At 47.0% G+C, this 20,328-nt stretch overlaps 2 protein-coding genes across 2 annotated transcripts; one reads left to right on the forward strand and one right to left on the reverse strand.

Moving 5' to 3' along the window:
• The first annotated feature begins 2,927 nt into the window (after positions 1–2,927).
• stag1a (stromal antigen 1a) lies at positions 2,928–14,671 on the forward strand. Its single transcript, XM_034562627.1, has 31 exons — positions 2,928–3,070; positions 3,393–3,513; positions 3,731–3,886; positions 4,011–4,107; positions 4,193–4,269; positions 4,713–4,917; positions 5,160–5,311; positions 5,515–5,588; positions 5,839–5,962; positions 6,116–6,214; positions 6,310–6,389; positions 6,643–6,750; positions 6,954–7,068; positions 7,326–7,443; positions 7,685–7,788; positions 8,322–8,414; positions 8,679–8,972; positions 9,144–9,214; positions 9,309–9,477; positions 10,128–10,220; positions 10,330–10,504; positions 10,616–10,755; positions 11,128–11,229; positions 11,345–11,493; positions 11,624–11,752; positions 11,848–12,050; positions 12,146–12,314; positions 12,456–12,572; positions 12,695–12,809; positions 13,041–13,121; positions 13,228–14,671. The coding sequence occupies exons 1-31, from the start codon at positions 3,042–3,044 to the stop codon at positions 13,249–13,251; spliced, it is 3,783 nt and encodes a 1,260-aa protein (XP_034418518.1). The 5' UTR covers positions 2,928–3,041; the 3' UTR covers positions 13,252–14,671.
• A 390-nt stretch (positions 14,672–15,061) lies between these two features.
• Positions 15,062–19,984, reverse strand: pccb (propionyl-CoA carboxylase subunit beta). Its single transcript, XM_034562676.1, has 15 exons — positions 19,709–19,984; positions 19,017–19,136; positions 18,856–18,924; positions 18,537–18,593; positions 18,306–18,419; positions 17,999–18,109; positions 17,766–17,874; positions 17,524–17,644; positions 17,264–17,345; positions 16,956–17,079; positions 16,636–16,743; positions 16,404–16,504; positions 16,208–16,306; positions 15,655–15,754; positions 15,062–15,573 (listed from the first exon to the last, which is right to left on the reverse strand). The coding sequence occupies exons 1-15, from the start codon at positions 19,949–19,951 to the stop codon at positions 15,452–15,454; spliced, it is 1,680 nt and encodes a 559-aa protein (XP_034418567.1). The 5' UTR covers positions 19,952–19,984; the 3' UTR covers positions 15,062–15,451.
• Between the last annotated feature and the right edge of the window lie 344 nt (positions 19,985–20,328).

The raw sequence follows: 20,328 nt of genomic DNA on the forward strand, positions 1-20,328 counted from the left end.
ACACACACACACTCTTCCTCTGAGAGAGTTGGCTCAAAAGAAGTCGGCTGCTGTCCCTTTGGAGAGCACCTTGGGGTGAAAGAGACCGAGAGCAAGCAGCCCGAGATGCGCTTTCATTTGACTGCTTATCGTTAATTAGTTATAAAGTAGCGCTGATTGCCATGTAAAGCAATGTCATCTCACCGGGTCTATAATCCATCCGTCTTGATTATTCTTCAGCGACAGCGAGCGGCGTGACGCGTTTCTGGGATTACTTAGCAAATTAAAACCCTGAGACGAGACTAAACGAGGCGATGATGGTTCATTAACGCCAGTGTCTTTGGTCGGAGTCCATTACAGCCACGACTTGCAGGCATTCGCTTCCCCACGTCTCCACCAACGGGGAGTTTAACGTCTTTTTTTTTTAAAATACATTTTTGTTACATCAATTTGCTTTTGACAGGAATCGGTGCAGCGCCTCGGGGCGTCTTCATGTTGTTTTCCCCGACGCTGTGTCTTTTTGTTTGTTGTTTGTTTCTGTGTTGTGTTTGTGACCCCTTGGCCTGTAGTGGGCGGACTTTGTGGAGGTCAAAACAGCCTCCCCCAGGCTACCTAGTGTGTGTGTTTGTGTGTGTGTGTAGCTGGGATAATTAGTTATGTCGGATTAAAAATGATCGTACAGTAGAAAAAGTTAAAGAACTATTAAACTAATAAAACGATTAACTCTTCAGGGCTGAATCTTACATTATAATTCTCGTAATCCATTTTTTCCTCTTAACACACATCGTTGAGTCGAGTTATTATTTCTTTCCTCTCTATTTGAATCTAAAAAGGAAAAGAAAAAAGCGTTGCACGGCACATCGTGTACTTCGGGGGCCCGAGGAGCTGCATCTTCTTTCTTTTTTTTATTCGCCTGTTTCACACAATTTCGTTGAGTTCTGTCCTTTTTTCCAAAGATCACACACGTCGGCATCTAAATTAAGTTTTGCATATAAGTCCAAATCCCTTTTTAATTGAACTGATTTACAGCAGAGTGCGTGTGCAAATGTTACTCTTAGAGTCTAGATTTCAGCCTTTTGCACTCACATTTTAATAAATATATTCCTCTAATGCAGAGTTCACACCTGCAGAACAACATCTTTGGTTTTTTTAAGCAGGTGGATCTTTATTGTGGCACTATGTTAACATTACAGCCCTGTCCATCCAGGTGATTTTGATAAATCCATAGGCGTCCGGGATTATTTCCTTCATCATTTATATGTGCAGCCAGTGTAATGCGTCTACATCCTTTTTGTGGGTGTAACGTCTGTGCAGCAGGAATATCAAGTGTCACAATCGATTCAGAAGCTCATGCGTATGAAAGCGGGTCAAATCCCGGCCCATTAACACACTTCTGCCCCCGCGGGCTCTGCCTTTTTGAAGTTTGAGCTTGGAAGTAGGGCAACTTCTGATTTTATTAAATATTATTATAACCAACTAAACATCAGACATGATGACTGACTTTTTAACTTTCTTGGCTAAAAATAGGACTCTCTGCGCTTGTAGATTGAAGCCGTTTACTCACAGTCTGGTTCAGGCCACAACCTGTCTGTGTGAGACAGAAGATGACTGTGTGTGTGTGTGTGTGTGTGTGTGTGCGCACGTGCTATTCCTCAGTACAAACACTGTGTTGAAGATCTGTATTTAAATACACACTCTCTTAGCCTGCCCCCTACTGTTGCCCAGACCTACTTTCAAACACACACGTATACGCTCACACACACTCTGGGGAAAATACCCCCTTAAAACACTTTGTAGGTGAACAGAACTGGACCGGCACTGAGCTGGGAGCTAAATGAGTGCTGGGGGATTTTTTTTTTTGACCCACTTTCCCCATTTAAAACTCAATTAAGCAGTTTGGAGATAGACTTTGGCCAGAGGACTTTGTGGATCATACTGCCTCTTGTGGCCAAGGGCGGTATTGCTCCTCCTCTGCTCTTTGCCCCTACTAGAATATGAACAGGTCAATAACTAATAATAACAATAATAACTAATTTAGCTGCCAGTCTTCTGACTGAGAGTTTTCACTCTGGCTGCAATGCATTTTGGGATTGTTCAGTGTGCATCGTTTGTGGCACCTGGGAATTTTCACAACTCTGGAAATAATTTCTTAAAATCATATTAATTTTGCTTTTGTCTCAAAAAGTCTGTTTCATTGTGGTTGTGTTTTTTTTTTACTAGAGGGCATTCGGCCTGCTTCAGAGCAGCTGCCTTCTGTATAATTCAACTTTGAGTTAAATATAATCTTAACGTCCCACTGTAAGCCGACCTGACTCTTTATTTAATGAATTAAGCCTACTTGGTTTATATTCTATGGTACATTTTCGATCAATTTTCAGCAGCGATTCTGGAAATTCTTAACACCCCTGTGTTTAAACCCTCACTACACGTCTCACAATATTTTGCTGTTGTAGTTCTCAACGTGTCCAGTTGGTGTCCTCCTCTCCCCATTTCCAGTTGCACCTCCTGACTGACAGCTTGAGCCATCTCTCTGCTTTCTGTGACATTTTTTACAACTGTGACTCTTTGGACGCCAAGCCCGCACACTTAGTGTAAACTGTCCGGTTTAAACTGATGTTTAAAACCACGTAGGGCAGGTATTTGTCACGGTTTCATTTAATAAATCATCATTCTAGGTCGATCACTTCATTACCTCTTTGATATCCTCCTTTTTAAGATCTAAATATTGTGTTTCATTGCGTTTCAACCGAACACTTGTGTCATTTATCGTTGGTTCTGGTTTCACGGGGAAGCTTTAATAATCATTTTCTCTCTTTTCTCTGCGTTGTTTTCCAGGAGCTGAAGGGAGTTAAGTGCCAGCAGGTTCAACGCAGTCCGTCCTGGAGCCTCTGTCCTCCTTGCCCTCTTCCAGAACTTGTCCCCTCCCCCCACCCCACCCCACCCCCCCACCCCCCAACCGATCTTCTGTCCTGTGCCTCCATCTTTGAACCTGAATACACACTCATTCCTGAAGACGCACGCAAACAGAGTTGCACACCTCGCCGCCAGCCGCGCTTTGCAGGATGATCACCTCGGAGCTTCCTGTCCTACAGTAAGAGAAACACACAACGGGGAGAAGAAGAAGAAAAAAGTTGTGGAGGGTGTAGAAAAAGCTTCAAAAATACTTCCAAAGTTGTGCTCTTTGTACTGTAGATAGAAGATGAAACTTGTACCTGAACCTTTTGTTTTAAACTCACATTTGTGTCTAAATATACATATGATCTTTAAACAATGCATGAAAACACAAAACGAGTGCGTCAATGTTTTTGCGTTGACAGTTTTTCCTTTTTTGTGAAGAGTGTTATCCTTCGTTTGCTGCGTGGAAGAATAAAATCCTTTGAAATGCATGAGGGTCTTCTGTGTTCTCCTCTCAGGGACTCTTCCAACGAGTCTGGGGCGACAGACGCCGTGGCTTTAAGTATGAGCATTGGGGAGATTGAAGATCCGGAAGTGAAGGGCAAGAAGAAGAGAGGGAGGCCTGGAAAACAAGCCCCGGTACGAGTCTGTGTCAGTGGAGTGTGTGTTTAGGAAAGAGTGAATGAGTGAGAAACGCCTGGTTAACAATCAGGCTTAATGTGTGACTGTCTTTTGATTGTGTGTGTGTGTGTGTGTGTGTTTGTGTTTGTGTTTGTTTCTGTGTCTCGCGAGAACATGAGCGTTTTGAGTCCGTCGTTTTCCTCCCTGCGCCCCCTGACGTCTCCGTCACCCTCAGGCGGCGAATAAGAAGCCGAGGAAGTCGCCGGCGGAAAAGGGCGTGGGCGTCGCGAGAGGCCGCGGGAAAGCCAACGGCGTGGCTCAACACAATGGAGACGGCGGAGACCCCGTCACGCTGTTCGAGGTGGTCAAACTGGGCAAGAGTGCCATGCAGGTGGGGGATTTGCAGTGCGTTCAAATTATAACCCTTGTAATGTGCATTATTCAATCAAATGTATTCAATTGTGTGTGTGTGTGTGTGTGTGTGTGTGTGTGTGTGTGTGTGTGTGTGTGTACAGTCTGTGGTGGACGAGTGGATCGAGTCGTACAAACAGGACAGAGACTTGGCGCTGCTGGATCTCATCAATTTTTTCATCCAGTGCTCGGGATGCAAAGGTAGGACGAGTGAAGCCTCGGCGCAATGACTCAGTCACGTCGTGAAAAATCGGTGGTTCTGAGTCTTACGTTGCTCTGTCGCCAGGCACCGTGAGGATCGAGATGTTCAGGAACATGCAGAACGCAGAGATCATCCGCAAGATGACCGAAGAGTTTGACGAGGTAAAGATTCACGTTTCGAGTGAAGTTGCAATTGTTGGCAACGGTAGTTTTGCTTTATTTCAAGCGAGGCAATTATGTCCAAAGAAGCTGTGTCTGGTTATAGCGTGAATAATCTTCCAGCGGGATAATGAAATGGATTCTAAACTTTATCTCGTATCTCCATCGACAGCGCTTTTTATTTGTATTCACCGTCATTAGTCACTGGGTGCAATGGGATGCAAATGGCACGAAGAAAGATGAAAATCCTTCTGAACCTCTGGCGTCAGTTTTTTTTTTGCAGAGGTTGACGAAATAATGCGTTCTCCTTTCGTTGGTAGCAAATGTGTTCTTAACGTCAACCAGAAAGCCAGAAGCATCCAGGACGAGCATCACTGTAAACGTGTCCCTGAGCATATTTACGACGAAGTCCCTCTGAACCGCTTCTCCGTTTCCCCCGACAACAGGACAGCGGCGATTACCCCCTCACAATGCCGGGGCCCCTGTGGAAGAAGTTCCGCTACAACTTCTGCGAGTTCATCAGCGTCTTGATCCGCCAGTGTCAGTACAGCATCATCTACGACGAGTACATGATGGACACGGTGATCTCCCTCCTCACCGGGCTGTCGGACTCCCAAGTGCGAGCCTTCAGACACACCTCCACACTGGCAGGTAAGGACACCCCGGCTTCGTTGGGCGCCTGCGACAAACACAATAAATAAAGGTCTGTAAAGATTATAAAGCGGCTATAAACCAGTAAGATAAAACGGCGTAAATGCCGCCAGTCACTTGAAAAAGTTGTCAGAGAAAAGAGGATTTCGCGGCGATTCTCCAAATTGTAATTCCTTGTGCGATTTTTTTTATTAAATGTGTGTGCGTTATTGCCGAGCCTCTAATAATTGTCTCTGCACCAGCGATGAAGCTGATGACGGCGCTGGTGAACGTGGCGCTGAACCTCAGCATCCACCAGGACAACACGCAGCGGCAGTACGAGGCCGAGAGGAACAAGATCGCCGGCAAGCGCGCCAACGACAAGCTGGAGCTGCTGCTGCAGAAGAGGAAGGAGGTTGGCTGCTGTTTGATGTGACTTTTTCCTCTGATTTGGTATAAAATATCAGAATCTGGAGCTTTTTTTAAAAAAAAATTCAGAATTTTGGAACACATAGAGCTGATCAGTATGTTCTTTTTAATTTGGAGTAACAGCCGTTGTCTCTGCTTAGGTTGTTGGGTTATTCCACTAGTCCAGCCTTTGTGTTTTTGTCTTTGCAGCTTCAAGAAAACCAAGATGAAATAGAGAATATGATGAACTCCATCTTCAAGGGAATCTTTGTGCATCGCTACAGGTACACGTTGTGCATGTCGATGCGATTATTGCTATTTAAAAAAAAAAAACTTTTTCGGAAGATCAATCCATCCAAGTTTGTTTATACGGCACATTTTATACAACATAACCATAAATATTTGATCCTACATGTCAGATAATAAGGTATAAACAATAAAAAAGGGAATAAGATAAGATGACATTGTTATTATTGCCTTTATGATTAAATTGGTAACAATAATTGTACTAAAACAAGCGTTTTATTTTTCTAGGGACGCCATTGCTGAAATCCGAGCCATCTGTATCGAGGAGATCGGAGTGTGGATGAAGATGTACAGCGATGCTTTTCTGAATGATAGTTACCTGAAATATGTCGGTTGGACGCTACACGATCGGGTGAGCGCTCCGGGTTGTTGTTGTTGTTGTTGTTTCGGTGCACCGCTGCTGAATTGATTCAACGGGTCTGATGATGTCTTTGGCCCACCAGGACCTGTTGTTAACGGCCTCTCTCTCTTTCTCTCTTTCTCTCTCCCCCCCCCCCCCCCCCAGCAAGGAGAGGTGCGTCTGAAGTGCCTGAAGGCTCTGCAGAACTTGTACACAAACCGAGAGCTGTTCCCCAAGTTAGAGCTGTTCACGAACCGCTTCAAGGTAACGCCGGCGAGAATGAAATGTGGAAATATGAGTTAGTAAATCCTTAGATTTTAGGACTTATTTATTCCAGCTCTTTGATCTGTTTTTGACAGGACCGTATCGTATCGATGACGCTGGATAAGGAGTACGACGTGGCCGTGGAGGCCATCAGACTGGTCACGCTCATTCTGCAGTGAGTAACTTCACTGCTTTTTGCACTATATTCAATTAATTCGTAATGGGTCTTATTCACATAACTGTCAAGTCATTAAAAGCATGAATGAACATCACACTTTGGGCCACCTTTTGCACATTTTAATCCTTATAGTTTCATGTAACTCTTTTTTTTTTTTCAACTGAACAAAGTCTAAAAATGAACTGAGGAGACGTTTTTTTTTTAAATCTTTGTGTTGAGTGTAACTGGTCATGATCGTTTTCCATTGCAGAGGCAGTGAAGACGCCTTATCCAATGAGGACTGTGAGAACGTTTACCACCTGGTCTACTCTGCCCACCGGCCAGTGGCCGTTGCTGCAGGAGAGTTCCTGCACAGAAAGTAAGTCCATCCCCAAATTTACCTTCAAATCAGTTCTGACTGGAAATAGTGTCGACCTTTATACTCTCAACTGGATCTTTTTCATTTCTTTCTCGCTTCTGTCTTCCCACCGTTTCTACATTGTTCTAACTCAATCTTGTTTCCTCCCTCATTTTCTCTCTCTCACTCTCACTCTCTCTCTCCCCTCTCTCTCCCTTGCTCAGATTGTTCAGTCGTCATGACCCACAGGCAGAAGAGGCGCTGGCGAAGCGCCGAGGGAGGAGCAGCCCCAACGGAAATCTCATCCGCATGCTGGTCCTCTTCTTTCTGGAGAGTGAGGTAACGCATGATCCACACAGGTCCAAGTACACACACTGAGTGTGCACAAAGGTACTTTATATATATATATATATATATATATATATATTATAAAGCTGAAATATTTGATATTCTTTTTGTGTGTTGGGGTAACTGGCAAATGTACGTGATTGCAGACACTCTGTTCTAATGAGAAAAGAAGAAAAAGAATCATCTTCATGAATAAAAGATTTTCAGAGATAAGAGTTGACAAAGTGTCTCTTGTGTGTGTGCCTTAGCTCCACGAGCATGCGGCCTACCTGGTGGACTCGTTGTGGGAAAGCTCTCAGGAGCTGCTGAAGGACTGGGAGTGTATGACTGAACTTCTGACGGAGGAGCCTGTGCAGGGAGAGGAGGGTAAGACACGCACACTGACCGTGACCTCGCTCTGAGCCCGTGAAAGGGCTTGAGGTCACATCAAGCACTACAACAGGCTAGGAGAGATGATGTAAGGCGATCTGGTTCATTGAAACGCCATCCTGGTTTCTCCCTTTTCATTTAAATCCCGCTCTCTGTTTCCGACCCTCGCTGACAATCTGCCTCTCCCTTTTGTCTCTCTCTCTCTCTCTCCCCTCCATCTGTCTCTCTCTCTCTCTAGTGTTGTCAGACAGACAGGAGAGTGCTCTGATAGAGCTGATGGTGTGCACCATCCGACAGGCAGCAGAGGCACACCCACCTGTTGGCAGAGGCACCGGAAAAAGGGTAGGTCAAGCACACACACACACACACACACACACACAATACTTTGAATTGTAAACAGGTTTAGTTGAAGCTGAGACTGTGATGAGAGAGCAGCTGGATGCCAGTAGCTTCCTGTCCGAAGCTAAGCTGTCTACATTTAGATTTAGATATCAATATAGAAATATTTCCATGACGACGCTCAGACAAAGTGCTTCACTTTTGTGCCAGAGACCAAGTTGACAACAATAAAGAATATCCAAAAGTTGACAAATCTCGCAAAATTTGGCAACAACTGAGTGTTCTTTTTTGCTCATTTCTATATTTCTATATTAATGTATTTACTCAACTTTTTTTTTTTTTTTTTTACTGTGAGCGAGGCAGATTTATGGGGTGGGGACAGAGGTAGAAAGAGCTCCACATTAAGAACTCTCCAGGTCACAATAAGAAGAAGAAGAAGAAGACAAAAGCACTGTTTCATCGCCCCTTTAAAAAAATAATAATAATAATTTAAAGCGACTCTATTTGACTTTGAGATTTGTGTTTCGCTCGTCAAGGTGCTGACGGCGAAGGAGAGGAAGACCCAGATCGACGATAAGAACAAACTGACGGAGCACTTCATCATGACGCTGCCCATGCTTCTGTCCAAGGTAAGACCGTCCTGCAGTCTGATTAACGAGCGGAGCCGGCTGAATGACGGCTTTGTCGAAAACGTATCGATCGGGGTTAGTTTTATAGTCGGGAGAACGCGTTATTGAACGCGTGGCCACTCTGGATAAGTGCGCTGGCCAAATACTTAAAATGTAATCAAGCCCAAGTTGATTGATCGCTCCGTCTTTCTTGCCTCTGTGTGCGTGCTGGCGCTTTGTCTTCTTCATCTAATTCCCACCGCTCCCCGTCCTCCTTGAAAACAGTACCAGGCGGACTCGGAGAAGGTCGCCAACCTGCTGCAGATCCCTCAGTTCTTCGACCTGGACGTGTACAGCGCCGGGCGCATGGAGAAGCACCTGGACGCCCTGCTGAAGCAGATCCGGCTGGTGGTGGAGAAGCACATCGAGATGGACGTGCTGGAGGCCTGCAGCAAGACCTACAGCATCCTCTGCTCCGAGGAGTACACCATCATGAACCGCGTGGACATCGCCCGCTCGCAGCTCATCGACGAGATGACGGATCGCTTCGCACACTCTGTCGAGGGGCTGCTTCAGGAGGTACGACGGGGAGAGTCGCCGTCGGCGTCGGTTACGCACGCGTGACCCATAATGTCTTTGAAAGTCGGTCTGGAATTGTAGACGATTAGAGAACTTTGGAGTTTTGAGGTTGGCGTACATGTAACTTCAACGTCCCCAGTCCTTGTGTACTAACTGTTTGTCATTCTGCAGGCGGAGGAGGCCGACGATGACGATATCTACAACGTTTTATCCACGCTCAAAAGACTCACCGCCTTCCACAAGTAGGACTCTCTCTTGTGCATTTGTGTAGCGCTAGCATATCAAAAGACACTCAGAAATCTGATGTTATTTTCCTCTCGTTGTTTCCTGACTCAGTGCGCACGACTTGACGCGGTGGGATTTATTTGGGAACTGCTACCGGCTGCTGAAGGCGGGCATCGAGCAGGGCTCCATGCCGGAGCAGATCGCCGTCCAGGCCCTGCAGTGCTCCCACTACTCGGTCCTCTGGCAGCTGGTCAAGATCACGGAGGGGGCTCCCAGCAAGGTGCCGGAGCTTTAACGCCGCACGCTCGTAGTCCCAGGTGTATCCTCGGCCAGGTGTATCCTCGGCCAGGGGCCCCGAGTTAAGACTGCCGTGTCTGAGCATCAGGGGCCCAGAGGGACAGCGGCTTATCTGTATTTCTGCAGAGAGGCGCAGCTTAGGTGTAGAAGTTCATCTCGCTATCGGGCAGGGTGCTGACCTCAAATTCGGGGGCTTACTCCCAATCCATCTCATTAGACAGCGCAGACCTCCAGAACAGTTTAACACTCTTCCCCCCCCCCATGTGCGCCCAATATATGTCACTTAATTCTTCACTATTAACTCAAGCTTTTAAAGATTATCTTCCCTTGATCGTTAATATATTATAGTTGATTATTATTTTTTTAGTGCTCTCTGAGCCTTTTTGGCAGACTCGACGTGTGTCGACACAAAGTGTATTGATTTCTCCGCCTCAATGAAGTCGGCCGGTGATTTAACGAAATCATTAAAGTTTGATTACTTCACCGGTGCAGCGAGAGCGAGATAATGTAGCCTGACTGATGCGGCGCTTAGCATCGATTTCTGTTCAAGGGCTCATAATGTCTGACACTAATGGTTGTGTGTGTGCGCGTGTGTGTGCGTGCGCGCGTGTGTGTGTGTGTGTGTGTGTGCAGGATGACCTGGTGGCTCTCAGGAGAGTGGTGAAGTCTTTCTTGGCTGTCTGCCAGCAGTGCCTGTCTAACGTCAACACACCAGTCAAAGAACAGGTAACAACACACACACCTGTGTGACCCGCTCACAAATAGATATACAGGTAGAAGTGTTTTGTTGTTGTTGTAAACAGGAAACACCTTTTCCTCGTTTCCTCTTGTCCAGGCGTTCATGCTTCTCTGCGACCTGCTGATGATCTTCAGTCACCAGCTGGTGACCGGCGGCCGGGACGGCCTCCAGCCGCTGGTCTTCAACCCGGACATGACTCTGCAGAACGAGCTGCTCAACTTCGTCCTGGACCACGTCTTCGTCGACCAGGACGATGAGAGTCAGAGCATGGGTGAGAGACCTCCTCGTTGGTTTACGGTTCACGATAAGAGGCGGATGAGCGTGCATATAATCAAACTTTTCTCCCTCTTCCTCCTCCTTCATCTGTCCGTCCTCTCTGCAGAGGGAGACGAGGAAGACGAGGCCAACAAGATCGAGGCGCTCCACAAAAGGAGAAACCTGCTCGCGGCGTTCTGCAAACTCATCATCTTCGACATCGTAGACATGCACGCCGCCGCCGACATCTTCAAACACTACATGAAGGTGACCGTCCATCTGTGCTTCGCTAGATTGCAGAACAGATTTTATCCCAATTTGCCTGAGCAAAATGGTTTATTTCCTATTAGTGCAGTATTTTTTAAAGTGTGTGGTGAGACACATAGGATCTAGCCGATTTTATTTTGGAAAGCATTTTTAGTTTGCAGCGAGATTAAGCATAGAAGTGAATTCATGTGAAATGGGAAAAGCAAGGAGCTTCTTTTCTTTTAAACAAACCAAAGAAAGTAGCCGAAGTTGGGGGGATGTCACATTTTCTTCGCATGAATTCTGACTTTCAATTTTTTTTGGGTGAAAATCTGTCAATCGTGTCGCCGTGAATGGACTAAACTTAAACCGTCTTTGTTGCTCTGCCTCCAGTATTATAATGATTATGGCGACATCATCAAGGAGACTCTGAGTAAAACCAGACAGACGGACAAGATTCTCTGTGCCAAGACGCTCATCCTCAGTCTGCAGCAGGTGAGACGTCAACGGAGACAATATTACAAACGGGGCGTTCTTTAGGTGTGTGTGTGTGTGTGTGTGTGTGTGTGTGTGCACCCACAAACGCTTTTGCCGACGCGTGTCTTTGCAGCTGTTCAACGAGCTGCTGCAGGACCAGGGCCCCAACCTGGACCGCACGTCGTCTCACGTGAGCGGCATCAAGGAGCTGGCTCGCCGCTTCGCCCTCACCTTCGGCCTGGACCAGATCAAGACCAGAGAGGCCGTCGCCACGCTGCACAAGTAAGTCGACGTCGTGGCGACGTCGTGTCAGCTTGAGTCCTTTTATCTCACTATGTGCTGCTGTCCATTTCTTTTTTTTACTGTCCTTGTTTTTCTAATGCGGTGTCTACTTTCTACCTCTCTCTCGTAGGGATGGAATCGAGTTTGCATTTAAGTTCCAGAATCCTCGAGGACCGGAGTTTCCTCCCATCAACCTGGCCTTCCTGGAGGTCCTGAGTGAATTCTCTTCAAAACTAATCCGCCAAGACAAGAAAACTGTGTACGTACTCCCTACAATTTCTTTTTTTTTTTTTTCCCCACCCCCCACTGTGAGGCATAAAAACTCTGAATGAATTCCGCCGCATGTCTCCTCAGCCACTCGTACCTGGAGAAGTTCATGTCGGAGTCGATGTCGGAGCGTCGGGAGGACGTGTGGCTGCCGCTGATCTCCTACAGGAACAGCCTGCTGACGGGAGGAGACGAGGACCACATGTCGGTCACGTCGGGCTCCAGCAGCAAGGCCGGCTCGGTGCGCAGCAAGAAGGGCCGGCCGCCGGTCCACAAGAAACGCATCGAGGGTGAGGAGCCGGGAGCGCCGACCCCGCTGCGTGTTTTAATGGCCGCCTGCTGTTGTGTGACCGCCACCGCGTGTTCTTTGGGGGTTTCTTTTCAGAAGAGAGCAGTGTCGAGGGCTCGTGGATGTTGCGCAACGACACACTGCAGACACCGGGAGCTCTGCAGACTCCTCAGCTCACCTCGACGGTTCTCCGAGAGAACAGACCGGCGGAACACATGCCCGACCCGGACTCGGAACCCGGATCGGAGAACGACTTCGTACACAAGTGGGTACACAAAACGTGCACGTGCGAGTGGGATGATTAGTATCAGTTCCTATCTTCTGTCCGCCTGCCACGTTGTCGGAGGGCCCCGCTGTCTCGTATATGTATAATCGCCCCTGATGTGGATCTTCTGTTTGTCTCCAGTCCTCAGATGCAGATGTCGTGGCTCGGGCAGCAGAAGATGGAGGAGGTGAACAGGAAGGACCGGACGGGCATGAACTACATCAAGGCGCGCAGCAACCAGGGCGTCCGGCAGACGGTGTAAGTGTGTTTTTAGAAGCTTTTTGAAAGGGGACAATGTCATGCCTAAAATTAGAGAGACCCACCATTTTATTATTAATGAAGAGCTAATAACGAAAGAACGATATGACGTTTCCCATCAGGCGTGGGTTGATGGAGGATGACGCAGAGCCCATCTTCGAGGACGTGATGATGTCATCGCGGGGCCAGCTGGAGGACATGAACGAGGAGTTTGAAGACACGATGGTGATCGACCTGGTCAGTGACGTCACTTTCTCCCACCACATTGTTAAAGATTCTTTAGTGTGTGTGTGTGTGTGTGTGTTTTTCTCTCTCTCCATGGATTGAGCATTACCGTTTATAATTTATTTAGCACTTAAACCCGCTTTGTATCAAAAGAAGACATTCAAATGTCACTTTTTTTTTTTTTTTTTTACAACTTGGGACCTTTTAATTAAATGTCTTAATTTGTGCGTTTGTCCCTCGCAGCCGCCATCGAGGAACCGACGGGAACGAGCAGAATTGAGACCGGACTTCTTTGACTCTGCAGCGATGATTGAGGACGAGTCGGTAAGTAGAAATTTTGCTATTAATTATCATTTAATCAGTCGATGCAGATTGTTTCTAAAAGCTTAGATATTCCCTCTCTCACATTGTCTCCTCTCCGTTCCTCCAGGGGTTCAGCATGCCCATGTTCTGATCTGGGGGAAAAGGGTAAAGATCCTGAGATCATGATCCACATCAGGAGTAAACAGAAGGGGGGTTTTGGGGGTCGTCTGACCCAGATATTAACCTGCCAATCAAACTCTTTAAGAAGAAGGAAAAAAACATTGTCGGAGTACTTTTCTCTTTCTGTAAGACACGATGGAAAGATGTTTCAGTGGACCTACCGATGGATTCCCACCCGGGAAGAACAGGCTCCGTTCTTTCAGGCGAGGCCGGAGGATCCAGAATATTCTCCAGAAATCTAGTCTGGATTATTGAAGAGCTTCTTGTTGCTCTAAATCTTCCTCCTCCTCTTCCTCCAGACAGTCGGTTTGGCTCTTGAGTGCTCGCAGTATTTACGCTTCCCCCGTGACACAGATGTACAGTTGTTTGGTTTTCGCTCCCGATCAGCAGCACAGAGCAGCGTGAAAACACTCTGTACAGCCCCCCCCACCCCCACACCCCCCAATTTTAATGTCGCACTTTGATCCATCTTGTTAAATCCAACATGGAGAGGATCTCAATACTAAGTGTTCTATATCTTTGCTCTTATTACCCCCTCCCCTCCAAGTCCTCGTGTGTGTGTGTGTGTGTGTGTGTGTGCGTGCGTGTACACGTTGGTGGTGCTGATGGTTGAGTGGTCGCACGTGCACCCTGAGGTCAACGGCCACAGGCGGACCTGGCGGGAGTGATTTAACTGTCTTGTGTGCGATTGTCAAAGCCACCGACCCCCAAACCGAGGTCAATCCCTCTCAGATCTCGAAAACATTACACACACACACACACACACACACACACTCACACACCCTGACACACACACACCTACCCTTGAATAGGTTTTGAAGTTAAAACATTTTTAAAAAAGACAATAAACATATTTTGAATTCTGTAGCTTTAGTACTAAAGTTTTAAATCGTGTGTTTTTTTTGTTTTTGTCCGATGTTTGTACAGCTTTTTCTCGAATATGTATCTCGTTTGTTGCCAAATTGTGGCCTACATACTTACAGTATATTCCCCCCCCCCCCCCCGGTATCTCATATCTAACGGTGACTGTTGCTGTGGGACACCAGTTTTTAAGCGCTGTAGATTGTAAAGGTTTCACAGTTCAGTATTACAGCCGAGTGTCCGGTGGGTTGGTTCACGCCACAGGTCAAAGGTCATGTTACGTTTTTTACGCCTTCAGTGTTAACTGATCCAAGAAGTTTAAGGATTTTTGTTCTCATTGTTTTTCGAATCCAGTGCAGTGGTGGATTTCTATGTCTGACAGATTAGTTTGAATGTTTTCCCTCCACATCGTCAATCAATCATGTACCCCCGCCCCCTCCTGTAAATATCAAGACAATTGGATCTTTTCTGCAGTGCAGTTGACATCAGTTGCCCGAAAATGCTCTAAAAGCCTGTTTTTTTTTTTTTCTGTGAACCTAAATTCTTTTTAATAAAATAAAATCTGTAATCGATCGATTGACCCGTGTGTGTGTGTGTGTGAAGAGCTTTAAAGTAACTTTATTTTTTAACCCAAACTACAGGTTCACTTGTTCTCCCGTGGAACTGCAGACGTTCGTACTTTTCCCGGATATTCTGAACTTCTCTCTCATCCACGTTGACTTTTTAAAGTTTTGGCAGTTATGTTAATAAATGTTACCGGAGGCCTTTTTGTAAGAAGATTAGTATCTTTCCAGAACCAGAGGGAGATGCGGTGCAGGTGGAATGGTTTGACCACTGAAGAGATCAGAGAACTGTCTGCTTTTATACTTTTAAACCTAATCATTTGTACTTAAAAGTATTAAGTAAGAAAACACATTGTATCAAGTCCATGATTTATTTTACAAACGGCAGAGCCGGAGAGGAAAGGCACAGCGTCAGGAGGACTTCTTCTTCTTGACCTTACTGGACGACGACAAACACAGGGAGTGCGTCTGAAAGTACACACCAGAAACCTTGAATACAGTGTTTGTTTTTCCACTAATACCATCGTGTTGACAGCCTGAAACGTAGTCTACCCTTTCAGATCCAACCTAGTTCTCAAAAAGTGTCCCAAGAGACCAATATGGCCACGACTGACACAGCAATCACCTCAAATGTGTGTCTTCACCATTACCCCTCTTCAAGTGCTGTAAATTGTGTGCACGTCAGTGACTTTTAACAAAGTGTGTGGGTGTATAGTTCAGATCCCACGGCGAGCGGACGCGGTTGTTTCACAGGGGAATGTTGGCGTGCTTCTTCCAGGGATTGAGCTGCTTCTTGCTGGCCAGCACCTCCAGGTCTCTGCAGATCCTCCTGCGAGTGGTCGACGGCTCGATGATGTCGTCCACGAAACCTGAAACAAAACCGGTTTAGAAACGGAAGTGATGTGTCGGTGTGCGTCGAGGTCGATGTAAAAGAAGCGGGGGAAGTTCACCTCTGAGAGCGGCTGGGAAAGGGTTGGCGAACTTCTCCACGTATTCGGCCTCCGCCTCCGCCTGGTTCTCCTTTCCTCTGAAAATAATCTGGACAGCACCCTGAGAGAGAGAGAGAGAGACAGGCCATGCTTCATCATTAGCGATCGCTCTAATATCGAATATGATGGTTCTCCTGGGGGTTCCTTGTTGAGGGTCTTCAAATGGCTGTAGAGGCTGATTGAAGACCTCCTAAATGTGCCTCGTCCAGCATTTAGTTCTGAGTCGAGGGCCCGTTTGGAAGGCGCGTGTCAGGCATTTCCTATTACATGGCTCGTCCACCTCATCTGGTGTTCAATGATCTTCACGCACACCGCTGCGCTTCTCTTTCCAGCTGGTACACGTCATGTTTTGCGAGGTTGTCCAGGTCTCTTCACCAGATGACTTGTGGACCAGCAGCTGGGTCTTAAGTTCCATAAACTCTCCCAAGCACCCACGGGCACAGCAGATGTGATTGTCGACCTGCACACCATCAGACGAAGGAAAGAGAGAGAGAGAGGACCAGTGTGTTTGTACCTTGGCGCCCATGACCGCCACCTCCGCCGTGGGCCAGGCGTAGTTCACGTCTCCCCTCAAGTGTTTGGAGCTCATCACGTCGTAGGCTCCTCCGTAAGCCTGGCGGACACAAACACATCCAGTCATGTCTCCAAGTCCACTTTTATTCTTAACATTCATCACCCTAAACCCCGGGTACCCCCCCACACACACACACCTTTCTAGTGATTACGGTTATTTTCGGGACAGTGGCCTCTGCAAAGGCATACAGCAGCTTGGCTCCATGTCTGATGATGCCTCCGTACTCCTGAGCGGTACCTGTTCACATCACAGCAGTGCGCGCACAGGTGAGGAGAATTTCTGCTTACATTTTAAGTAACACAGTTCTTGGCTAATGAGCTTGCAGCTACATCTTTAAATGCAGCCGGTGTGAGATGTTCAAAGAATACCTGGCAGGAAACCCGGCACGTCCACAAAGGTGATGATGGGAATATTGAAGGCGTCGCAGAAGCGCACAAAGCGGGCTCCCTTCACTGAGGAGTTGATGTCCAAACAACCTGATGAACGAACAAGACGGATATTCAGACGAATACACACCTGTAGATTATTTATGAAGTCATGTATTCACGCCAGGCTCTTTTTGGGGACTTTGTTTGCATGAATAGTTTTAAAAAAAGGGAAAAATACTGAATAAAATGACCTAATGCTGATCATTCATCCCTTCGGATTGCCTCTCTCACTTTTGGCCCTTTTTCATAATTTTACTCACCAGAAGCCACTTTGGGCTGGTTACCCACAATGCCTACGGTGCGTCCGTTCATGCGGGCGAAGCCCACCACGATGTTTTTGGCGTAGTTGGGCATGATCTCAAAGAAGTCGCTCTCGTCCACCGTCTGAACGGACGCATTAAAAATAGAGGAAAACCTTTTCTTACTTGCAAGAGATTAAATAAGATGTAGTTGCACACGTTTGAGAGAGAGAGTGTGTGTGTGTGTGTGTGTGTGTGTGTGTGTGTGTGTGTGTGTGTGTGTGTGTGTGTGTGTGTGTGTGTGTGTGTGTGTGTGCGTGCGCGCTTACTGCGTGAACGATGTCCAGCATGTCGTAGGCTTTAGTCGTCTCAAAGGGCACGATCGTGTCCAATGAGTGGACCAGGCGATCACTGAAAAGGACAAAAACAGAGATATTCTCCCATTAGATGGGGCAATATTTTATTAATCCAGCAAGGGGACATGTTTTCACCCACAGCAACATTTATACAGACAGGTTACGCAATAAAATATAAATAAAATGCACACTATATAGTATTTTTCTCTTACAAGTGGAGGTCAAGGGGTTACCTGCGGTCGTGGCACTCCCGGATAGGAGCGGCATCCTGATTGCTCAGCGGCAGGAAGTTGAAGAACTCTCGCACGTTGAGCAAGGCTTCGACGTCATCCTCAAAAGCATGGTGAGCCACTCCTGAGAACGAGGGTTTTAGGTTGAGATATTGTGTTCAGGAGCACCCGCAGCACCATTGACCCTTCCACTCCTCCACGATGCCAAACGAGTGAGAAAAAGCTTTTTTCGAGGGCAAACTAACCAGACACGGTGGTGTGCGTTTTGGCTCCGCCCAGCTCCTCTTGAGTCACGTCTTCGTTGGTGACGGACTTCACAACATCGGGTCCTGTGATGAACAGGTACGATGTGTCCTAGACACACACACACACACACACAGGTTATTATATTATAGAAAAATAACTGCGTGGCCAAACATTATTAGATCATTACTAATGATTGGATTACTGTTTTAGCTTTATTTGTGCAGCTCCCTACCTTAACCATGAAGGTAAAATCCGTCAGGGCCGGGGAGTAGACGGCTCCTCCTGCACAGGGGCCCATGATGAGGGAGATCTGAGGTACGACTCCAGACGCCATCACATTCCTCTGGAGAAGGACAAAGGTTTTGTTTTTACATTTACCTCTGGAGCTTCTGTTTAAACCCAAGCCTTCCAGCCCAATGAATTTTCAAATATGTAGAAAGCAGAAAAATGCGAGGTGCCTGAAACCGTGTCGGGCGTCGATTCTACAACTGGACAAGTAATATTTCTAGTCAATGAGCGGTAACATGTAGATGAGTTACCAGGAATATGTCTGCATATCCAGCCAGAGACTCCACGCCCTCCTGGATCCGAGCTCCTCCAGAGTCGTTCAACCCGATGACCGGGGCTCCGACCATCATGGCCTGGTCCATAATCTGAGCCCAGAACATTTACATCTATACATCTGTAGTCTCATTGTTGATGAGGAATTTTTTACTAAAGGGAAAAAAAACTAATCTATTTGGCTTATGTTGGTAAATAGTTGCTCTTACCTTACAAATCTTCTGCGCATGAGCTCCAGACAGACTGCCACCGAACACCGTGAAGTCCTGAGGGAAACCCGAAAAGGGCCAAAGTTGAGTGACAATGAATTTCCTCGCGTTTAATTATTAAAGCAAAGATGTCGGCCCGGGGAATTGTTTTTGTTGCAGCCGTTTACGTTCCTGACAGGAATGTGTTGCCGTTTTGTTTTGTCATGTGTTTTGTTGCGTTGCAAAACGGGCCACAGCTGGATTTCGTTGTGCATCCCTGTGTTGCGCAATGACAGTAAATGACCCATGGATCCCTGGAGTATGAATGACAGCGCTGTACCTGACTGAATACATAAACCAGCCTGCCGTTGATCCTGCCTCGGCCCGTCACCACGCTGTCGCCCGGGAACTACGGACAAAAAAACGACAACAAAGAGAGACAAAAAGATATTAGAAAGAGAGCCTCGTCTCCGGTGGATGAAGCCAGACGCCGCGTTGCACCTTGTTCCCGTCCTGCTCCATGCCGAAGTCGGAGCACCGATGCTCCACGAACATGTCCGACTCCACGAAGGACTCCGGGTCCAGCAGAAGCTCCACTCGCTCCCTGGCTGTCAGCTTCCCCTGCGACACACACACACACACAACACACCACGTGAGAACACTACAGGTGCGCGTTACAACAAACACCTCGACGACACACACATGTATGTTTATCATTCACAGGGCTGCTTGCTATTATTAATTTTTCTATGATTTTACTTCCTTGATTGGTCAGATACTTAACTTGCTCCATTAGCCTAAAAAAAATGCAATTTGTAATATTTTTCTATCATAATATTATAATCCATACAACGACAAAGAATTTATCATGATCACTTCCTTCTATATGTTAGGTTCACTGATCCACGGATTTAAGACCATTACATTAAGTGAAATATATCACATAACCTAATCTTATGTCACGAGGCGGTCACCTTGGACACAGAAAGGACATTGCAGAGCAGCCCAGGTGCCACTGAGTAACAATTAACCCAAGCAAGAAAGTTCGTTTTTAAAGGTCATTTAAAAGTGAATACATTTAAAATACATTTAAAAAAAGACTCCAGCCGGAAAACATCGACTTTGAACCAAGCAGCTGACCGCTTTTGACATAAACGTCTTAATTAATGAGACGATCTCATGTCGCCCTTTACCTTTTTGTGCTGTGCATCTATTCTGTGTTGACCTCCTCCGCACAGCGCCGTCTTCCGTTTGTGGTCGATCCGCTCCTTAACGCTCAGGGCGCTCGCGGAGCTCCAGCGGCAGCCCCGCGGCAGGTTGGTCGGCGGCACGGCGGCGGCGACGGCGCCGTATTTCACGGGCGGCAGAGTCCTGAAAGACGCCCTCAGCCCGTTTATCAGTGCGCCGCTTCTCAGGGCCGCAGTGAAGGCCGCCATCTTTGCCTGACGTATGTCTGTTCTCGGGTTAGCGAGACTGCGCTCGTGCGAGAAGAGCTGAGTCTCGCCTGCGAGGGTGGGGTCGGGGGGCGAGCTATCGCAGCCAATGAGAAAGAAGGATGGTGTGTCACGTGTAAAGGGGCGGGGCCTCGAAGAGATCATGTTTTCCTGGAACTCAAATTACACAGGTCCAATCCCCCAATCTCCAAACCTCCGTGAGGGTTTATGGATCAAATCATTGAGTGTTTTAAGGCTCTCTGGCACACATTTAAAGCCCGTTGTGAACCCTTTCCGTATTTCTGCAGACATTTCCCAGGGAAATTACCCACAATTCATAGCAATGTCACGTCACACACGGGGTTGCCAGCGGAAGCGTG

This window comes from Cyclopterus lumpus, chromosome 22, assembly GCF_009769545.1.
Source record: "Cyclopterus lumpus isolate fCycLum1 chromosome 22, fCycLum1.pri, whole genome shotgun sequence".
Taxonomy (NCBI): Eukaryota; Metazoa; Chordata; class Actinopteri; order Perciformes; family Cyclopteridae; genus Cyclopterus; species Cyclopterus lumpus.

What these genes read in the sequence shown, in the direction of transcription:
- stag1a (XM_034562627.1), top strand. Translation starts at nt 3,042, where the DNA reads ATGATCACCTCGGAGCTTCCTGTCCTACA. An exon ending in TGACCGAAGAGTTTGACGAG is followed by an intron (nt 4,270 to 4,712) that starts GTAAAGATTCAC and finishes CCCCGACAACAG; the next exon opens with GACAGCGGCGATTACCCCCT. An exon ending in GCCTGTGCAGGGAGAGGAGG is followed by an intron (nt 7,444 to 7,684) that starts GTAAGACACGCA and finishes CTCTCTCTCTAG; the next exon opens with TGTTGTCAGACAGACAGGAG.
- pccb (XM_034562676.1), bottom strand. Translation starts at nt 19,951, where the DNA reads ATGGCGGCCTTCACTGCGGCCCTGAGAAGCGGCGCACTGATAAACGGG. An exon ending in CCAGCCCAAAGTGGCTTCTG is followed by an intron (nt 16,744 to 16,955) that starts GTGAGTAAAATT and finishes TTCGTTCATCAG; the next exon opens with GTTGTTTGGACATCAACTCC. An exon ending in CGTGCCGGGTTTCCTGCCAG is followed by an intron (nt 16,505 to 16,635) that starts GTATTCTTTGAA and finishes TGATGTGAACAG; the next exon opens with GTACCGCTCAGGAGTACGGA.